Source organism: Kogia breviceps, chromosome 7, assembly GCF_026419965.1.
Source record: "Kogia breviceps isolate mKogBre1 chromosome 7, mKogBre1 haplotype 1, whole genome shotgun sequence".
Classification (NCBI taxonomy): Eukaryota; Metazoa; Chordata; class Mammalia; order Artiodactyla; family Physeteridae; genus Kogia; species Kogia breviceps.
Genome location: NC_081316.1, coordinates 61,926,853 through 61,944,731, shown reverse-complemented (window position 1 = coordinate 61,944,731; position 17,879 = coordinate 61,926,853). Strand labels below are relative to the sequence as shown.

The window sequence follows — 17,879 nt, the reverse complement described above, 5'->3', positions numbered from 1 at the left end:
TGGGCGGAAAAGGAGAGTCAGAAGCCCTGGTTTCCAGGGCAGCTCTTCCTCGGTACATCCCTGCCTCCATAAGCCTTAAGTTCCTCCTTTCAGCAGGCATGACGATGCTCATCTCATTGCATTAATGAGAGGATAACACGTGTAAAGTATTTATCATATCGTCACCTTTCATTCACTAGCTGTGTCATCCCAGAAAACTCATGGAACCTCTGAATCTCTGTTTCCTCCCTGGATTAGTCTGAGGACTGGGTAAGGTCACATACATAAAGTGCCCAGCACAGAACGGACACTCAGTAAATGTTACTAATGATGACGGTACTGCTGGTGCTGGAAGCAGGGGACACTGGGAAGTTCCCTCCGACCCATGTGGACAGGTGGCTCCATGAGAAGGCCTGCTTCTCTCTCAAAACTTTCCTAAAGGAAGATCTGTTACAAGTGGCTTTCCTCTTCAGGAAGGTAAACAGAGGCTAGAGATGTGGACCGAACCATTATGCAGGCTTGGGAACACAGGCTGCCAAGGACCTGCAGCTAAGGCCCCCAGCTCATCAGTAGAAAGAGGACAGATGGGTTGCATGGAGTCTGCGTGCTCCAAGGCTGTGCCAGAGGGGCAGAGTGGTGGCAAAGGCAGTGCTTTAGCTACTGGTGCGATGGGCTCAGCTCCAAGATGGGAAGTTGAAATTAATGCCAAGATTCCCAGGCACATGGCAAAGGTGGAAAACTTTTATTGGCTTGATGCTCTGTGCTCTGTTTCAAGAAGGGGACGTTAAATCAATTGAGGCTAACGTATCCATTAAAAGGACAATGATTATTTTACCCTTGCGGTCACAGGGGAACTGGGCCTTCACAAAGAAAGCCTCTTCCTTTCAGTCCATGTCATAGATGGGTGTGAACTCCCACCCCAACCCATTCTCCTGAACACACGACACTTTCGGGATTGGGCCTACACCAAAGCAATCTTCCTAAATTTCAGCTCACAAGTTCTAGGCAAAGCCGGGCTTGAGTGCCATCCAGATGCTGCCATAAATATTTACTCTCCTTAACATACCCTTCAAAATGTACATCTCCCTGTACTTGCAAAGGCTAGCCAATGACAGGACTGGGAAAACCCAAGAGTTTGTTTTCATGTATTTCATGAATCTGAAAATAAGCAAGGTTTTTGTGACCCAGCTGGGCTCATAGACACCCAGCCCAGGGAGCACTGTAAAGAGAGGGGTACCTTTCACCTCATTTGTTTCAAAGTCCCTGCTCCTGGGGAGATGTCTCGCTGGAGCTGAACCAGTGCTGAGTAACAAATCACCCCTCCCCAGCAAGTTCTGTCTCCACTCCTGTCTCCTTTTCCATAAGAAAGGTCAGCCTGACAAAAACAGAAATATAGATCAATGGAACAGGATAGAAAGCCCAGAGATAAACCCACACACATATGGTCACCTTATCTTTGATAAAGGAGGCAAGAATACACAGTGGAGAAAAGACAGGCTCTTCAATAAGTGGTGCTGGGAAAACTGGACAGCTACATGTAAAAGTATGAAATTAGAACATTCCCTAACACTACACACAAAAATAAACTCAAAATGGATTAAAGACCTAAATGTAAGGCCAGACACTATCAATTCTTAGAGGAAACCATAGGCATAACACTCTATGACATAAATCACAGAAGGATCCTTTTTGACCCACCTCCTAGAGAAATGGAAATAAAAACAAAAATAAACAAATGGGACCTAATGAAACTTAAAAGCTTTTGCACAGCAAAGGATACCATAAACAAGACCAAAAGATAGCCCTCAGAATGGGAGAAAACAGTTGCAAATGAAGCAACTGACAAGGATTAATATCCAAAATTTATAAGCAACTCAGGCAGCTCAATAACAAAAAAACCAAACAACCCAATCCAAAAATGGGCAGAAGACCTAAATAGACATTTCTCCAAAGAAGATCTACAGATTGCCAACAAACACATGAAAGAATGCTCAACATCATTAATCAGTAGAGAAATGCAAATCAAAACTACAATGAGATATCATCTCACGCCGGTCAGAATGGCTATCATCAAAAAATCTAGAGACAATAAATGCTGGAGAGGGTGTGGAGAAAAGGGAACCCTCTTGCACTGCTGGTGGGAATGTAAATTGATACAGCCACTATGGAGAACAGTATGGAGGTTCCTTAAAAAACTACAAATAGAACTACTATACGACCCAGCAATCCCACTACTGGGCATATACCCTGAGAAAACCATAATTCAAAAGGAGTCATGTACCAAAATGTTCATTGCAGCTCTATTTACAATAGCCAGGGCATGGAAGCAACCTAAGTGTCCATCAACAGATGAATGGATAAAGAAGATGTGGCACATATATACAATGGAATATTAGCCATAGAAAGAAACGAAATTGAGTTATTTGTAGTGAGGTGGATGGACCTGGAGTCTGTCACACAGAGTGAAGTCAGTCAAAAGGAGAAAAACAAATACCGTATGCTAACACATATATATGGAATCTAAGAAAAAAAATGTCATGAAGAGACTAGGGGTAGGACGGGAATAAAACAGACCTACTAGAGCATGGACTTGAGGGTATGGGGAGGGGGAAGGGTACGCTGTGACGATGTGAGAGAATGGCATGGACCTATATACACTACCAAATGTAGAATAGATAGCTAGTGGGAAGCAGCCACATGGCACAGGGAGATCAGCTAGGTGGTTTGTGACCACCTAGAGGGGTGGGATGCGGGGGTGGGAGGGAGGGAGACGCAAGAGGGAAGAGATATGGGAACATATGTATATGTATAACTGATTCACTTTGTTGTAAAGCAGAAACTAACACACCATTGTAAAACAGTTATACTCCAATAAAGATGTTTAAAAAAAAAAAGAAAGGTCAGCCTGGTGATGGAGACAGGAGACAAGCGCAGAATGTATGAAAAGGAGTGAGGTTTCAACCTATGGGTGCAATGAGAATTCCGAAATGGTTGTGTTTCCTTCTTGAGGGCTGGCGTCTGAAGCCATTCAACAGGGCGCAGTGGAGAGATGTGCCTGCTTAGCCCAGCAAGAAATACACACACAAACATGACTAAACACCCCGCTCTGCCAGCACCGGAGATCATTAACCTGCACGTCACCAGAGCTCTCAGGAGGCCGGCGGGATGGCTGGGGCTCCTCCCCCAGTTTCTGCACTGCCATCCCTCCTCCTCCCCAGGCTTCGTTTCTGCCATTAGAAATTGGGCCAGGATGGCAGAAGAAATTCAAGTCCACACAGCTTTGTTAGGCAAAGAATCCATCTTGGTTTCTATCAGATTAAAATGCATTTTACCAAATTACTTCATTTTAATGATAATGAAGTAAAGCACTTGCATGTATAGATGGGAGCCAAAGCACTCATTAATTGGCATGAAGGCAGTGTGTGTAAAATAATCTTAGTAGTAACAATGGTTAAAATTCACTGAGCACTTAGTAGGTGCCAGAGATCGTGCCAAGTATCTCATACACGTTTCCTCATTTAAACTTTAGTACAACGCAAACATTTGGGACCCTCTGCCTCACTCCTCCTGGTGGAAACTATCATCGCTATTTTTAACAGAAATAAGGAGGGGCGGGGGAGACACTGGAGGTTGGGGAAAGGGGACGTGGAAGTGAACTGGGTGGCAGAGTGGAGAGGGAGTGGGAATTTATTATATGCTGGAGGGTGCCAGGCACTTTACAGGGCTCATGTGTATTACGTGTGTAAGGGGGTGGCCATGATAGCCTCACAGCACGCCGGCTGGGGTCTGGATGGTGGGCTGATGGGCTGTCTCTTTCCCCTGTCTCTGAGATCCTCCTCCACCTCCCAAATGAAATAAAGGCATGGAGAAATGCAGTTAAGAAAGCTGGGTGTACCTGAATTTCCGGAACAATGGGGCCTTTCTCTGCACAGGAGCTGGCGAAGGATGTCAGTGGGGAAGGAGACAGGACAGGGTTGGGGCGGGCGAAGTTGCTCAGGTCACAGCTGGGAATCTCATTCTCCTCCTGCCGCATGATGATGGTTTCCATGACAAAGAAGCGATCCCAAGGCAGCCAGAGGGTGTGCTCCTGTGTGATGAAGGGGGCCCGCTCGAACCGCAGGATGATGGAGATGCCGCCATTTGTGACCAAGTCAAAGCTGTTTGGGAGGGGAGGGTGAGAAGGAGAGGAGAGGGAGGGGCAGGAGAGGAAGGACGCAGGAGATGAGGAGGAGGAGGAGGAGGAGAAGAGGAAGGAGGAGAAAGAGAGGCAGAGAAGGGAGAAAAAATTATACCGAAGGATCTGAGCACTCGTTGAGGGAGACTCTAAAATCTGAAAGACTTGACCGCGGTCACAAACAGTGACAGAGTTTCCAGAAAGCATTATTGTTGTTGTTGTGTTTTTTTTTTTTTTTTTTTTTTTTTTTGCGATACGCGGGCCTCTCACTGTTGTAGCCTCTCCCGTTGCGGAGCACAGGCTCCGGACGCACAGGCTCAGCGGCCATGGCTCACAGGCCAAGCCGCTCCGCGGCATGTGGGATCTTCCCGGACCGGGGCACGAACCTGTGTCCCCTGCATCGGCAGGCGGACTCTCAACCACTGCGCCACCAGGGAAGCCCTATTTTTTTGAAAGTGATTCACCGTAGAGAATTTGCCAAAACCAAATAACAACCTGCTTTGGGGAGCCATGTGCTAGGACACAGGACCGCTGATGAGCCTCTGCTTGGGTGCTCCTGGTACCTAGGGCATCTTAGAGCTGAAGCCCAGTGAAAATTCATCAGAATAAAGCAGAACAAACCCTGCCCTGGTGTTAGAACTCTAAGTCTAGTCCTGGCTCTGCCGTGGGCTACTGTGTGACCTTGGGTAAGTCCTTTAGCCCGTCTGATTCTCAATTTTCTCATCTGTAAAAGGCAAAGGTTCAAATAAATTATTCTGAAGTCATTAAGATTCTATGACTCTACAGAAATTTTTATCTCTGATTATGATACTCAACCAGGCCTTTGGAGCTACAAAATAGCAAGGTAGTTTAGAGATGGGCACAATTAGAATCACTGTAACTTAGAAGTGAAAGAGGAACCAGAAGACTGAGTCCCAACCTCCTAGTTGAGATGAGATCTCCGTGGCTGTGTCCCTGAGAGCTGGTCACCCAGCCTTTGTTCATTGCCCCTTGGGGATGGCCAGAAACTTGCTGGCAGCTCGTTTTTGGTTCTGGCATCTTAACTCCCATCACCAGCAGACAAACCTGGCCGGGCACTTGCCCATCCAAGCCTTAGCATGGACCTTTTTTTTTTTTTTTTTTTAAATCCAAGGAAACTGAGTTCCCACTTGTACACTCCATATTTCAGATCAGACACTGAGCGTCTGATCTGAGGGTTCAGCAGCTAGGTGGTCAGAGGCCAGATGAGCTCACATTTACAGAAGATGGGAAAGGAGGCCCAGGTGTAAGCCCAGGTATGTCACTAGTCCTGCAGGCTGGGTCTGCTTTGACAACTAGAGTGTGTGGTTGCTACTTAAGACCCCATGTTCGATGTACAACAAGATTAATTCAGACCAGAGTTTTGTGTCCTTCCCCCACCCCATCAAAACGGAAAGTTTAAAATCAAGTAACAGTTGAACCACTAGGTCATCTGACCTAGTCCCCTCTCTGAATCTGATGCTTTAGTTCCTTCTACAGAACCACTATCTAGGGGCTATTTGGTTCCTGTTTGCACATTTCCAGTGATGAGGAGCTTGCTATGTCCGCAGGTGGACTGTCCCACCTTTGGTTAGTTCTGACTGTTAGTAGACTTTTTTGAGGGGGTGGGAATTGAGCCTGGGTCCCTCTCCTAATAGCTCCTTAGCCATTGGGACATGTTCTACCTGCTGGGGTGACTTCAAACTAGTCTTCCTCTGCCTTTGGCAGTCCTTTAGGATTTGGAAACAGTGATCCTGTCCACCTGTCACCTCCTGGTGATGTCTCTTTGGACAAAGTCCTTTAGCTATTACTTTTAGGATGCATTTTTTTTTTTTTTTTTTTTTTTAGGATGCATTTTCAAGGCCTGTCCTCACCTTGCTTTTTTGGATGGAGGGCTTCTGCTAACTCCTTAACCACTCAGAATTCCAGTCCCCTCCCCTCCAGAGTCCCACTGCACCATGTGTGCTTCTCCTAACAGCCCACATCACACTGCACTGGAATCATACATTCACTCTCAGGCCTGCGGACACTGATTCCTCTCAGCCTTTCCAGAACTTAGCCCAGTGCTTGATGGTTATAGTTTATAGAATGAACTCATGAGTGATGTTGTCAGTTTCTTCTGAATTGACTGTATACTAAACACCCTAAGTTCTTTCTTCCTTTGGCTATTACCGTAAGTCAACCTGACATTTACCTGTGCAGTTGGTTTTAGAGACCCCACTGCAGGATCTCACCTTCATCTCTGATGAACACACCTTGTGGTATTGGCCTCATTGCTCCAGCTTGCTCTTCCCTCCTCTAGAAGCTGCAGGGATTTTGCACTGAACTAGTGTCAAATCTTGCTCGTGGTAGATGGCGCCCTCAGATCGGGGTCCCCACGCTCCAAAGCCTGACTCGTCTGTCCTTTGCAGATGCTTTTCATCTGTTTCGCCTGCTCTTCACTCGGCCCCTTCTAGGCCCACATAACCCTTGAGTAGAGGAAGTTGGGTACCATCATTCTTCAATACATAATAATAGAGAAACACCAGGGAAGGTGTTTATTTTCAACTAAGAGTTCAGGTTTTGGCTCTCCAGAAGAATAGCCAGGGTTTGGGGAAAATACCCAGGGAACAGAACCGAACAGCATCTGTACTTGGACAGAACACTTCACTGTCAAACAGAAATCTGGCCTGACTTACAAGCTCCCTTTGTGCGAGGATGAGCTTCGGGAGGGAGTGAAGACAAACATGAAAAGACATATTCTCAAGGCCGTGAGCCAGTTGGGGGCAGTTGGCCTAGCCAACAGCGGGGTGTGATTGGCTCTTGCCAAGAGCCAGGCCTGCTCATCTGGAGGGAAACCTTGCTGTGGACATGGGCGTGACACTGACCTCAAAGGGAAGGCCTGCTTCTCAGATGAAGTTCCAACAGGGAGGGCCAGTCCAAGCACTGCCACTTAGTCCACAGGTGAGTTCCGTCATCTGTCTGAGCCTCAATCTCCTCATATGAGATGAAGGTGACGATCATCATCACTTGGCAGAGTTATTAATCAGACAGATGAGATAATGGATGAGGAAAGCACTGGGCTCCATTCCCTGGGCTTCCTGCTCTGTATAATCCCATCTTTCAATTCAGTGCACCTGAACTGCTTCTCTTGTCTGCTATTCTTTAAACAATTTTCTTCATGATTTCTATTTTCCATCTTTTTTTTTTTTTTTTTTTTTTTTTGTGGTACGCGGGCCTCTCACTGTTGTGGCCTCTCCCGTGGCGGAGCACAGGCTCCGGACGCACAGGCTCAGCGGCCATGGCTCACGGGCCTAGCCGCTCCACGGCATGTGGGATCCTCCTGGACCGGGGCACAAACCCGCGTCCCCTGCATCGGCAGGCGGACTCTCAACCACTGCGCCACCAGGGAAGCCCTATTTTCCATCTTTTTAATGATCTCTTTGGCTAACTTCCCTGCCACTGTTTTCTGTTTGTGAGCTCTTGTTAAGACTTGAGGTCTGGTATTTCAGCACGGGGTCGGGATGGGAGATCAGGACAAAGGCAAGTGTCATGGTGCCTGCCGGGAAAGTGAGGAATACAAAGATGAATTAGACCTGCTCCCTGGACCTGCATATACTGTTATCTCCAGGTGATATCTCTTACAGTTTTACAGCCTTACAGTTTCTCCTCGGGTATGAGAAATAAGAAAGAAGGTGAGTCAGGGACAAGGGGGAGGGAAATGGGCAAGATGCTACCCATTCACATATAACAAACAGGGCTCTTCAGACACTTATTAGAGAATAAGTAATGACTTTCCCATACATTATGCAGTGTCTAAGATGGGAAGAAAATTTAAGCTCCCTAATGCATTGGTAAGAACTGTTCTGAAATGCAAGCTTTAGGCTGTAGCAGCTCTGGCTATTCTGGTGTAACTTAGCTGGCCGGTGCAGGAAATGTGGCTGCTACTTACCGCCTAGGATGCCCATCCTCTCATGAGGTAGTAGAGATTGCAAGGGCAGCACAACAGGAGGAATCAAAGCCTGGAGGTGCTAACTGGGCATTCCCCAAGGGGCACCAAATTTACTGGACTGTGGTGTGTTTTGCGGACTCACCCTAACCAAGCACAGTGGGCAGAGGACGGACTATTTGCCATCTCACATGAATGATGGACAAATTTTATGGCAAAAACAAAGACCGGTCCCCATGGCTCCTTTTTGATGACTGTTTCACAGCAGGTAATAATGTAGATAGGATACTTGTTGCCTATGACGCTTACATCTTCTATTTCCATAAAGCAGGCAGCCCTGAGCTGGAAGGTGGTAAAGACACCATGAGGAAGGAGACTTCTCCCTGCTGTAGCGCAAGTCTGCACTGAGGTGCTTCTGGGGATCAGTGGCCTGGCCTGGACAGATGATCCCCGGGGACTGGCCACCAACCTCTTCCATTCATAGGGAGGTAGAGGAGGGAAGAGAGGGCTCCCCGTGCTCAGCTTGCCAACCCCGTCTAAGAGGCACATATGTCTACAAACAGATGAGCCCTTACTTCATTATCACCTCGGCCAGGACACGTTCACATCTGAGATTGGATTAAAGAGGTGCTGAAATCAATCAGGCTAGAGCACAATTTCTAACACAGAGTGAAAATCAACCTTATGGGCCCACACTTAGCCAGATGGACTACCACCACCTGATTTTATTAAAAATAGAGGACTTGTCACCACTGACAGCCTAAATATTCCACTTTCCTCCTTCCCCTGCTCTTCTCTCCAAAATAGTCTCATGGCTTGCATTGTAATCGTCACCTTTTTAAGTTGTAATTTTAATAAATTGCTAATAGTTATTGTATACTTACTGTGTGCTAGACCCTGGAGATACAGCAATGAATCAGAGTGGGGCAGGGAACTAAGATTTATTAAACACCTACTATGTGCATGGTGCTTCTCCATTCATCATAGAATCAAATCCTTACCACTACCATGTAAGATAAATAGTACTAGGACCATTTAACAGATGAAGAAGCTGAGGCCAAGAGAGGTAAGGAGATTTGTCTAAGAACACATAGCCAACAAATGGGGGAGCTAGAGTGATTAAAGAAACTTGACTTCATTCAGGCTGATGAACTGAAGGTTCTCACAGGGATGTGAAGGTCAGAGTTCTGTAATCACTCAGGGGCATCCATAGACCTGGGTGGTTGCAGATGGAAACCACACAGCAGGAATGCTGAGACTTCCGGAGCTGTCTGGTCTATGGAAAATGGTCCACGTGACAGTATTTTATATCATAAGCCATGCAACAGAACAATATGTATAAGGTACTGCATGCTTACTCTGAGAAACAAGTAAGAAGAAGCTGCTTAATTTAGAGCCAAAGGGACTTAGGCCAGAGTCAGCTACAAGGTCACACAGCTAGTGCATTGCAGGGCCGGGCACGTGGATTCAGGTCCTGACTCCAAGTCCTATCCTTTTCGCACGTTGTCACTCCAGAAGCAGCTATGTGGGAAGACCACGAGAGCAGAGCCTTCACCAACCCTGGTCCCCGAAAGGCCTCTTACCTGCCATCTTGCCTGCTGATCGTGTATCCAAAGAGAGGGTTATTGACGAAACTGATGTTCACACCAACCAGCGGGGTCCCATCTGATGTCATTACTTGACCACGAATGACACATGCATGCCTGGGGGTAGAAAAGAGAGAATAACATGACCTAGTTTTCACGTTAGAACCCTGGCTGGCAGGTCAGAAGACTGAGGCAGGTCATTCAGACATACCTTGGCACCCAGGGGCTCATGGTATCCACTCAAGATGAGCACTACCTATTTTTTTTTTTAATTGCCTCAATCTAAGTCATCAAAGCATCCTCTAAAGAATTATTACTGAAAAAGGTTTTCAGATATCTCACTTAGAGGGTTATTTTCTATGGATACCGTACTATGCTGTAAGGAGAAAAAGCTGATGGGGTGGGCCGGTGCTATACAGTATAGTTATGCATGTGAATTTGGAGTCATGTGACTTGGGTTCAAAACCTAGCTCTGTCACAGCTCTTTTTTTTTTTAATGTTTATTTATTTATTTTCTTATTAGTCACCCATTTAATACACATCAGTGTATACATGTCAATCCCAATCTCCCAATTAATCACACCACCACCTCCACCCCTCCGCCACCTTCCCCTCTTGGTGTCCATACGTTTGTTCTCTACATCTGTGTCTCAATTTCTGCTCTGCAAACCGTTTCATCTGTACCATTTTCTAGATTCCACATATGCGTTAATATACGATATTTGTTTTTCTCTTTCTGACTTACTTCACTCCGTATGACACTCTCTAGATGCATCCATGTCTCTACAAATGACCCAATTTCGTTCCGTTTTATGGCTGAGTAATATTCCACTGTATATATGTACCACATCTTCTTTATCCATTCGTCTGTCGATGCGCATTTAGGTTGCTTCCATGACCTGGCTATTGTAAATAGTGGAGTCATGTGACTTGGGTTCAAAACCTAGCTCTGTCACAGCTCTTTGAGTCTCTGTTTTTTCATCCTCGTGCCCAGTAAGCTCCATAAATGGCAGTGATCTTTATTGTCACTAAGAGTCTCACTGGAAGCAGACATTCAAGAAAGTGAACAGGATAGAGGGTACTTCCTCTCACCTGGCATTGGAGACAGAAGAAGGGCAGATGCTGGTGTCCCCTTGGAGTGGTTTCTAGAACTTGGCACCTCTCCCAGCATCCCCCCTCCCATTCTCCCTCTATATTCCAGGCAACAAGCCATCTGCTTTTCCCAAACTTGCCAGCCAAATGTTGTTCAAAGCCTCTGTGTCTGTGCAATGTTCTTCCATCTGCCTCAGATATCATTCCTGTACCCCTCTCCCAACATTCTCATCCTTGAAGACCCAACTTCAAATGACGCCTCTTCCCTGAAGCCTTTCTTGACGCCCCTAATTAGAACTAGGCACTGTCTCTTCCAAAACCTGGCAGAAACCCCTGGATACCCTACCACACTGTACATATTTCTCCACTCCACTAGATCACCAGCTCTTTGAGGCCAGGGTCAAGGTCTATTTCCTTTTTTCTCTCTAGAGTGCCCAGGAATGCCTAACAAGTACGAGATGATTGTTTAAAAGGGCAAAAACAGTAGGTTGAGTAAATAAGTGGGACAATTAGAGATCATCTAGAATGATGTTTTTTCAACTATTTCAGAAACAGAATCTTTTTAGCAGATGACATTTTATAAGGATCCCCAAGTGGAAAGCCAATAAAAACAAGATCTGCTCCAGATGAAGTAAGGGTGGGACCTGCTTTCCCCTTGGGGTGGTTCTGAAAGCAACTCTGTAGAGTCTTAGTTTCTGGAGAAGCCAGAGGAAATCCAGCTGCAAAACCACTGAGTTAGTGGAAGAAGACGAAACTGGGTCCACATACGTCATGTTATTTGCTCCAAGCCACACAGGGAGGCAGGGGCAGAGCCAGGCCTCGAGTCCAGGCCTCACACTTGGGGTCCAACTCTAGACCAGTCTGTACACCACTGGCAATGGGGGGAAGTGAAGATGCTCACTGGTGTCAATGTCCTAAGGGATCAGGGCGCTGGGGAGACAGCCCTCGTGGACAAGACAAATCTGAGGCAAAGACGCAAGGTGCTGTTGTCCTGACAACTTTTTTCCATCCACCTCAGTTCAGAAGGCTTTTTTCTGGCCTGGGGAAGAGCTAGTGATGAGGCCTGTTGGGCATTCATAAAAAAAGATCTCAAACTCAGCCTCTGCTTTATTAGGTACCTACATCTCTACCCTGTCTACAGAGGAAAGTGATAAGCTTTTCTCTGTTTGATGAGAAAAGCAATTAACACCAGGCTTGCAAGCAGCTGGGCTCGCCGGTGTCAGTTTGTCCTTTCTGAAGGCAAGAACAACTACCCACAATGCATCGAGCTCCTCATCCCACCTCCCCTCACCACACACAATCTGGTTAATGTTAATTCAGTCAGTGGTTTTCTTCCGAGGCCCTTGGTCTAAATGCAATTACATGGCAAACAAGTTAAGCGGCTGAGGCTCAGCAAAGACTCTCCGTCCTGCTCTGAAGGTCTCCCTATATATTTACGTGAAATTATCTCTCCGCTAATGGGAAAGATTTATTCCATCAATTGTATTCAGCCGGTACTGAGAGATGCTTTCTCTAATGGAGGAAAATTGAATTTCTTATTGCTGGAACTCTGTCCTTCCAGAGAATTACTAACAGATCTCATATCCTGGTGCTGGCGACTCTCCAGCCTCCTCCTGACATATGTGCCTTCAGATTCTGCCTGGACGATAACCAGCCCTCTGGGGGTGGTTTCCTTTGGGGGGCTGCCCTGGCTGCTGCCCCACATCCACATGCGGGCCAGCCTCCTCTGATTAATCTCTCTTTGGGGATTTCCTGATAGTTGGGAAACATTAAATCAGCACCATTTGGCCATCATGTCGCCTCCACTTCAGCAAGCCAGAGCAGATGTAATTTTAGCCGGGGCTCCTGTGGATTGCTTTGGATTCTGGGGAAGATTAAGTTGACTCCCAGTACCCCTGTGGGCCACAGAGGCCTCCTGCCAAAACAGGCATTTGGCTCAGGAATTAAGTCCTGGAGAAAAACACTTCCATCCTCCTTCTATTTGACCATGACTTTCAGTTGTCAAGAAAACCCAGTTCAATGTAAAGCCTTCCCTGGAACAAAGAAGGTGGGGAAGTCTGCTCTACGGAGGCCTTGGAAATGTGTCTTCTGCCATGTGTTTTTGTCCAGGGAGGTCTGAAGAGATGTGGCTGCTGGGTTTCCAAACATTTTCTTTCTTCATCCAGTTATTCGATGGAAACCACCAGTGGTGCACTGGTGAACATTTAACAATTGGCTTTCAAAAGAAAAGTGGCTTTAATTTGTGGCATTTGCCTATTTCTGTGGTGTAAAGACTTCCACCACGGCCGATTTCACACTACCGATGAGATATCGCTGCACCCAGAGTTGGGAAGAGATGGCTAGTAGGACACCAGTATATAACAGTATTTCCACCACAGAGAAACCATAGACCTAAAAAAACTCTAGTGTAAAGATGATGGTAAAACACAGCTAAATAACTAGAAAGTGATGAGTTTTGGTTATTACCTTTGTTTTTAATATAATTTGTTTAACTGTGATTTTATATAATTTAATTTTTAATAATAGTTGTGCTTAAGAACTAGCTTGCAGAACTCCTGAACATTTAATAAGCAGTCCCTGTCCACCACTGGAACACTGACCCTCACACTAAGGGTCAGTGCATCTAAGAAATAGGTGCTGCTTTGACTGCGAAATTCCATAATGGAAGACTGCCTTGGCGAGAAATCACTAATGCAGGGTGCAAATCACTGTCACCAACTTGGCTTCCCAGCTGGCTCATATGATCCTCTTATCACCAGTCCTATATTTGACATGTTTTGCTTTTCCTCGGTCACTGTCTTGGCATATGGGGTTATTTTCTTCTCATCCTTAGGGTCCCATCTAAGCTGTCATCACTTCAGTGAGGCTGTTTCCAACTCTTCCTGGCACAATTAATCACCCCTCTGCTCTGCTAGGCTGCTCTAAACCTTCCAAGTATCTCTCCATGATGTGAGTGTCATGCAGTGATATCATTCACATTTACACAGCTATCTTATGTGCGTCCATCTCCAAGGGCTAGGTAAGCGTGAGATATTCTCCCCAAGTGTTTATTAGGTGAGAAATGATCAAGTAACTGAAATTCAGAGAGAACAGACTTGCTCAAGGTCCTACAGCAAAGAACTCAATGTGCTAAACTGACACTCAAAGCTAGGACTCTTTACTTCCAGGTCCCTCCTCTTACTACTGTGTTATTCACCTGCACTCACTAAAATTCACTTAATTTAAAAAGCGGGGCACCTCCTGGAAGGCAGGCACTGTGTTAGGCGCCGAGGTTACAGAAATACACGAATTACATTGCAGTCCCCGGTTGCTCACCAAAGCAAATCTGAAACGCCTGAGTGTAGCTGTCTCTGACACCAGTGAGTCAACACATGGGCTCGGCATATGTCAGGCAGCTGGGATACAAAACAAGCAATTAGGCTGGGTGAACTCTGCCAGGAAGGAGTACTCATGCCAGGCCAAGGGGGCGAGGCGTCAAACATGCTGGCATTGGCCCAACCACATATACTCAGGGCCCGACTGAGGTGCCCTGGCTGACGCCAGTGACAGGGGAGATCTGCCTGACTGCTTCCTGGGGACACTGGCCAGGTTTGGGATCAAGGGAAGAAAGTGTTGAAGAGACAAAACCACCGTGAAATGGAACCAAGCAAAGAAGAAACTCACCTCAGCCGCCCGTCAGGGAGAAGTGGAGGGGTGTGGTGAAAGAGCCCTGGGCAGGGGGTCCGTTCCCAGTTCTGACTCTGGTAACTAGCTGTATGACCTTGGAGCATCATCTGACCTCTCTGGATCTCCATTCTCTCACCTGTCCATGCAGGCTGAAGATTTTCTCAAACAGGTGTGAAGTGGAATGTATGATGGTTTTAACTCGGTGCTCCTCAATCCACCTCAAGCAGCCCTACTACACGTGGCTTCAGAATCCTAATGGAGCTCATACAATGCTGATACTTACTTCTGAGTTGTTCCCTCTACTTGGAACCTTCCACCCGTCCTCTTCACCTGAAAACCACCTGCTTAGCCTCAGGACCCCCCTGGAGTGGTACCCTAGCACTCGTACTCCCTGGGCTGTCTTCTGCAAAGACTCTGAGTGCTGTCATGCTATTGGGCAACCTTTTTCCCCCAGCAGGTCACAAGCTCCTTGAAGACAGGGACCATATCCCCCTCGCTGCTGGACTGCCAGCACTGAGCGTGGGTGATGCTCATTTCTGAGTGGGCAAAAGAAAGCCTCCGCCGTCACAGGGGTGCGCCCTGGAATTTGAACGCATGCTGCAGAGTAAGCTCTTGATAAATTATTTACTAAATGAATAAAGAACAGATGTGTTTCTGTAACTGAAGATGAGAGAGATACCAAAGAACTCTGAGCTACTTGACCTTGACAGGGATATGGCTACGGAACAGAGGGCTCCAGGGGCTGGGCTTTCTAGTTGGTCACGAGTTGCATCCCAAGGCTGGGTTCGTTCCCCTGGAGGATCCACCCGCCTCTGCTTGTAGCCCTACTGCTTTGATGCTATAGCCTCCTCTTCTGTACATTTAAAGGTTTTGAAAACTTAAAAAAAAAAAAAGAATGCCAGAAATTAAGTTAGATTTGTTATTCATTGTGTATTATACAAGCAGATAGAGGAAGATGAAGGAAGAAAAACTGCAGCTTGAACATTTTTTGTTATTAAATGGAGACAGCTAATGAAGCTGGTATTCAGGAAACTGGAATAATCATTTGGGATCTATCTTGGCGGCAAAAGGTAACTTTAGCCTTTCTTTGCTTTAAGGTATTTGTTACTGTATGCCACTATTGGTTATGCAAATCACTCCTTTGCATTACATACTTTAAAGAGATTTCTATGCCTGACTTGTACCCTCCCTTTAAACTGTTTTCTGCCAACTCATCTGACTGACTAGGGATCTTTCTAGCACCAACTACACTTTATCCAACATCTTGTAAGAACCTTACTTGGGCCCAAAGAAGCCCCACTTCATGGCCTGTCAAACGACCCCCATCAAGGGGGTTCCCAGTCAAAGCCTGACCCTATCCACTCAGTAGCTTCCAAGACCTTCTTTCTAGCCTGGCAACAACGGGCCGTTCTGTAGCCCTTTCTTCAGAGCTTTCCATCTTGGGGCTCTGCCTCAGTTTCTTCAACCAGCTTTTCTAGCCTGCCGTCTTCCACCTGTGTACGTTTTCTTGGGAACCCACTAGTCATGACATGTGAGAAGAGACCTTCCTGATCATCTTTGTTCACACTTCACATTTCTTGCAGAAGTGAGAAAATAAAGCCTCGGCAGGGGATGGATTTGCCCATTCTCGTAAGAGTGGCTGGGGAACCAGGATTCAAATTCAAGACTTCATTTATTATCCATGAGAACGCAGGAAAGTCACTTCACCTCTCAGGCTACTTACCATCTGACACAGATACATGCCTAAATAACAGAATCTCAATTGGTTTTAGCCGTCTAAAAAATCTGAGATAACATCATCAGAGGAGGGCTCTGAAAACTATTGTTGATCACACACCCTTTCTATAGACATTTTCTGAAGGCTCCATGGGTGTATTTATATTTATTAATAAATTGTACACACATGCCATCATCATTAGCTAATACTGGAAAGCATAATATACGCTTGGTGCAAGATTTAATGGACAAAAAATGATATTTCAACTAGTCTTCTTGATAATTTTGAAACTTTTGCTTCCCTTTGCCCAGCTGCTCTGCGGCATGTGGGATCTTCCCGGACCGGGGCACGAACCCGTGTCCCCTGCATCGGCAGGCAGATTCGCAACCACTGCGCCACCAGGGAAGCCCGATCACTACTGCTTTTAATTTCATAGTGGAGTTGAGGAAGACTTTGGACCAGAAGTAGGAATATCAGCTCTGCCGTTTGACTGTTGGCTCGTATTTGCACTTGTCATCTTTGATTGGTAGTTACTTTGCAAAATCCTTTTATGCCACTGGACCCCATTTTTAATGTAAGTTTGGTTAAAGCTAGATTTTACACACATACACACACACACCCCACACACACACATACACAACACAGTCATGCTATAAACCAGTAAAGCTCTGTGAGGAGTAGATCCTCATTTACCTCAGAACACCTCATGTGCTCGTCCAGACACGTAAGCAACACTGGGATCAAGCAAATCAGAGAAAACCTGGTGTTCCGTACACGTAAACATCCATTCTTTCTTATTTTTAAAGATAAAAAGTAGGGCTTCCCTGGTGGCGCAGTGGTTGAGAGTCCGCCTGTGGATGCAGGGGACACGGGTTCGTGCCCCGGTCCGGGAAGATCCCACATGCCACGGAGTGGCTGGGCCCGTGAGCCATGGCCGCTGAGCCTGCGCGTCCGGAGCTTGTGCTCCGCAACGGGAGAGGCCACAGCAGTGAGAGGCCCCCGCGTACCACCAAAAAAAAAAAAAAAAAAAAAAAAAGATAAAAAATAAATGTAGACAGACGTCCTAATATTTTCTTCCTGTACCTCATGGACCACATTGAGCAGCCCGCCTTGGGACCACTGCACAGCACTCGAGTTACGATGGTGTGTGGCTGTGCTTTCTTTGTATGAAATAAACTCTAATATCCTATATATTACTATATTCAAAAGCCAACTTCCAGCTGTGTTTCATTCTTTATAACTTATTTCATCGCTCTTCCTATGTTTACTTTGTATGTCTTTCAATAACCTTAGGCCCAAACCAACAGAACTTGATCTAATCAGTTAACGTTTAATAACGTTCCGACTTATTGGTGGTCATGGAGTTGGACCAGATCCTCTCTTGAGGCACCCTGCAAACCTAAGACACCCAATTCTCCAGACCTTACCACTGTCAATTTACCACATCATCAGTATCCCTGTGCCATCCATGTCATTTTCTGTAGTACCCATTGTGTCTACATAAAGTCCACACTCTTTAGTTTGGCATGTAAATACCTTCAGGATCAGGCCCCTGCCTGCCTCTCACATCCCAGTTTTCCATTCTCACATCCTGTGCTGCTGCCATGTTAAATAACTTCTCATACCCTTGCCTTGGCATGCATTTCCATGCCTCCCTGACTTTGTCTATGTTGGTTCCTTTGCCTCACATGACTCTCCTCCCATTCCTACTAATCTCTCCTTGAAGGCCTGCCTCTCAGT

The 17,879-nt window shown here is 46.2% G+C and overlaps 1 protein-coding gene across 10 annotated transcripts in view; it reads right to left on the bottom strand.

The window, feature by feature from the left end:
- The window catches only part of TENM4 (teneurin transmembrane protein 4), a 748,739-nt gene that overhangs the window by 69,907 nt on the left and 660,953 nt on the right, over nucleotides 1-17,879 (bottom strand). For all 10 annotated transcript variants that reach the window (XM_067038410.1, XM_067038412.1, XM_067038413.1 and 7 more), the window contains 2 exons: nucleotides 9,662-9,781; nucleotides 3,875-4,136 (listed from right to left, as the gene is read on the bottom strand). In XM_067038410.1, coding sequence (XP_066894511.1) covers nucleotides 3,875-4,136; nucleotides 9,662-9,781 — 382 coding nt within the window. The remainder of the gene's footprint in view (nucleotides 1-3,874; nucleotides 4,137-9,661; nucleotides 9,782-17,879) is intronic.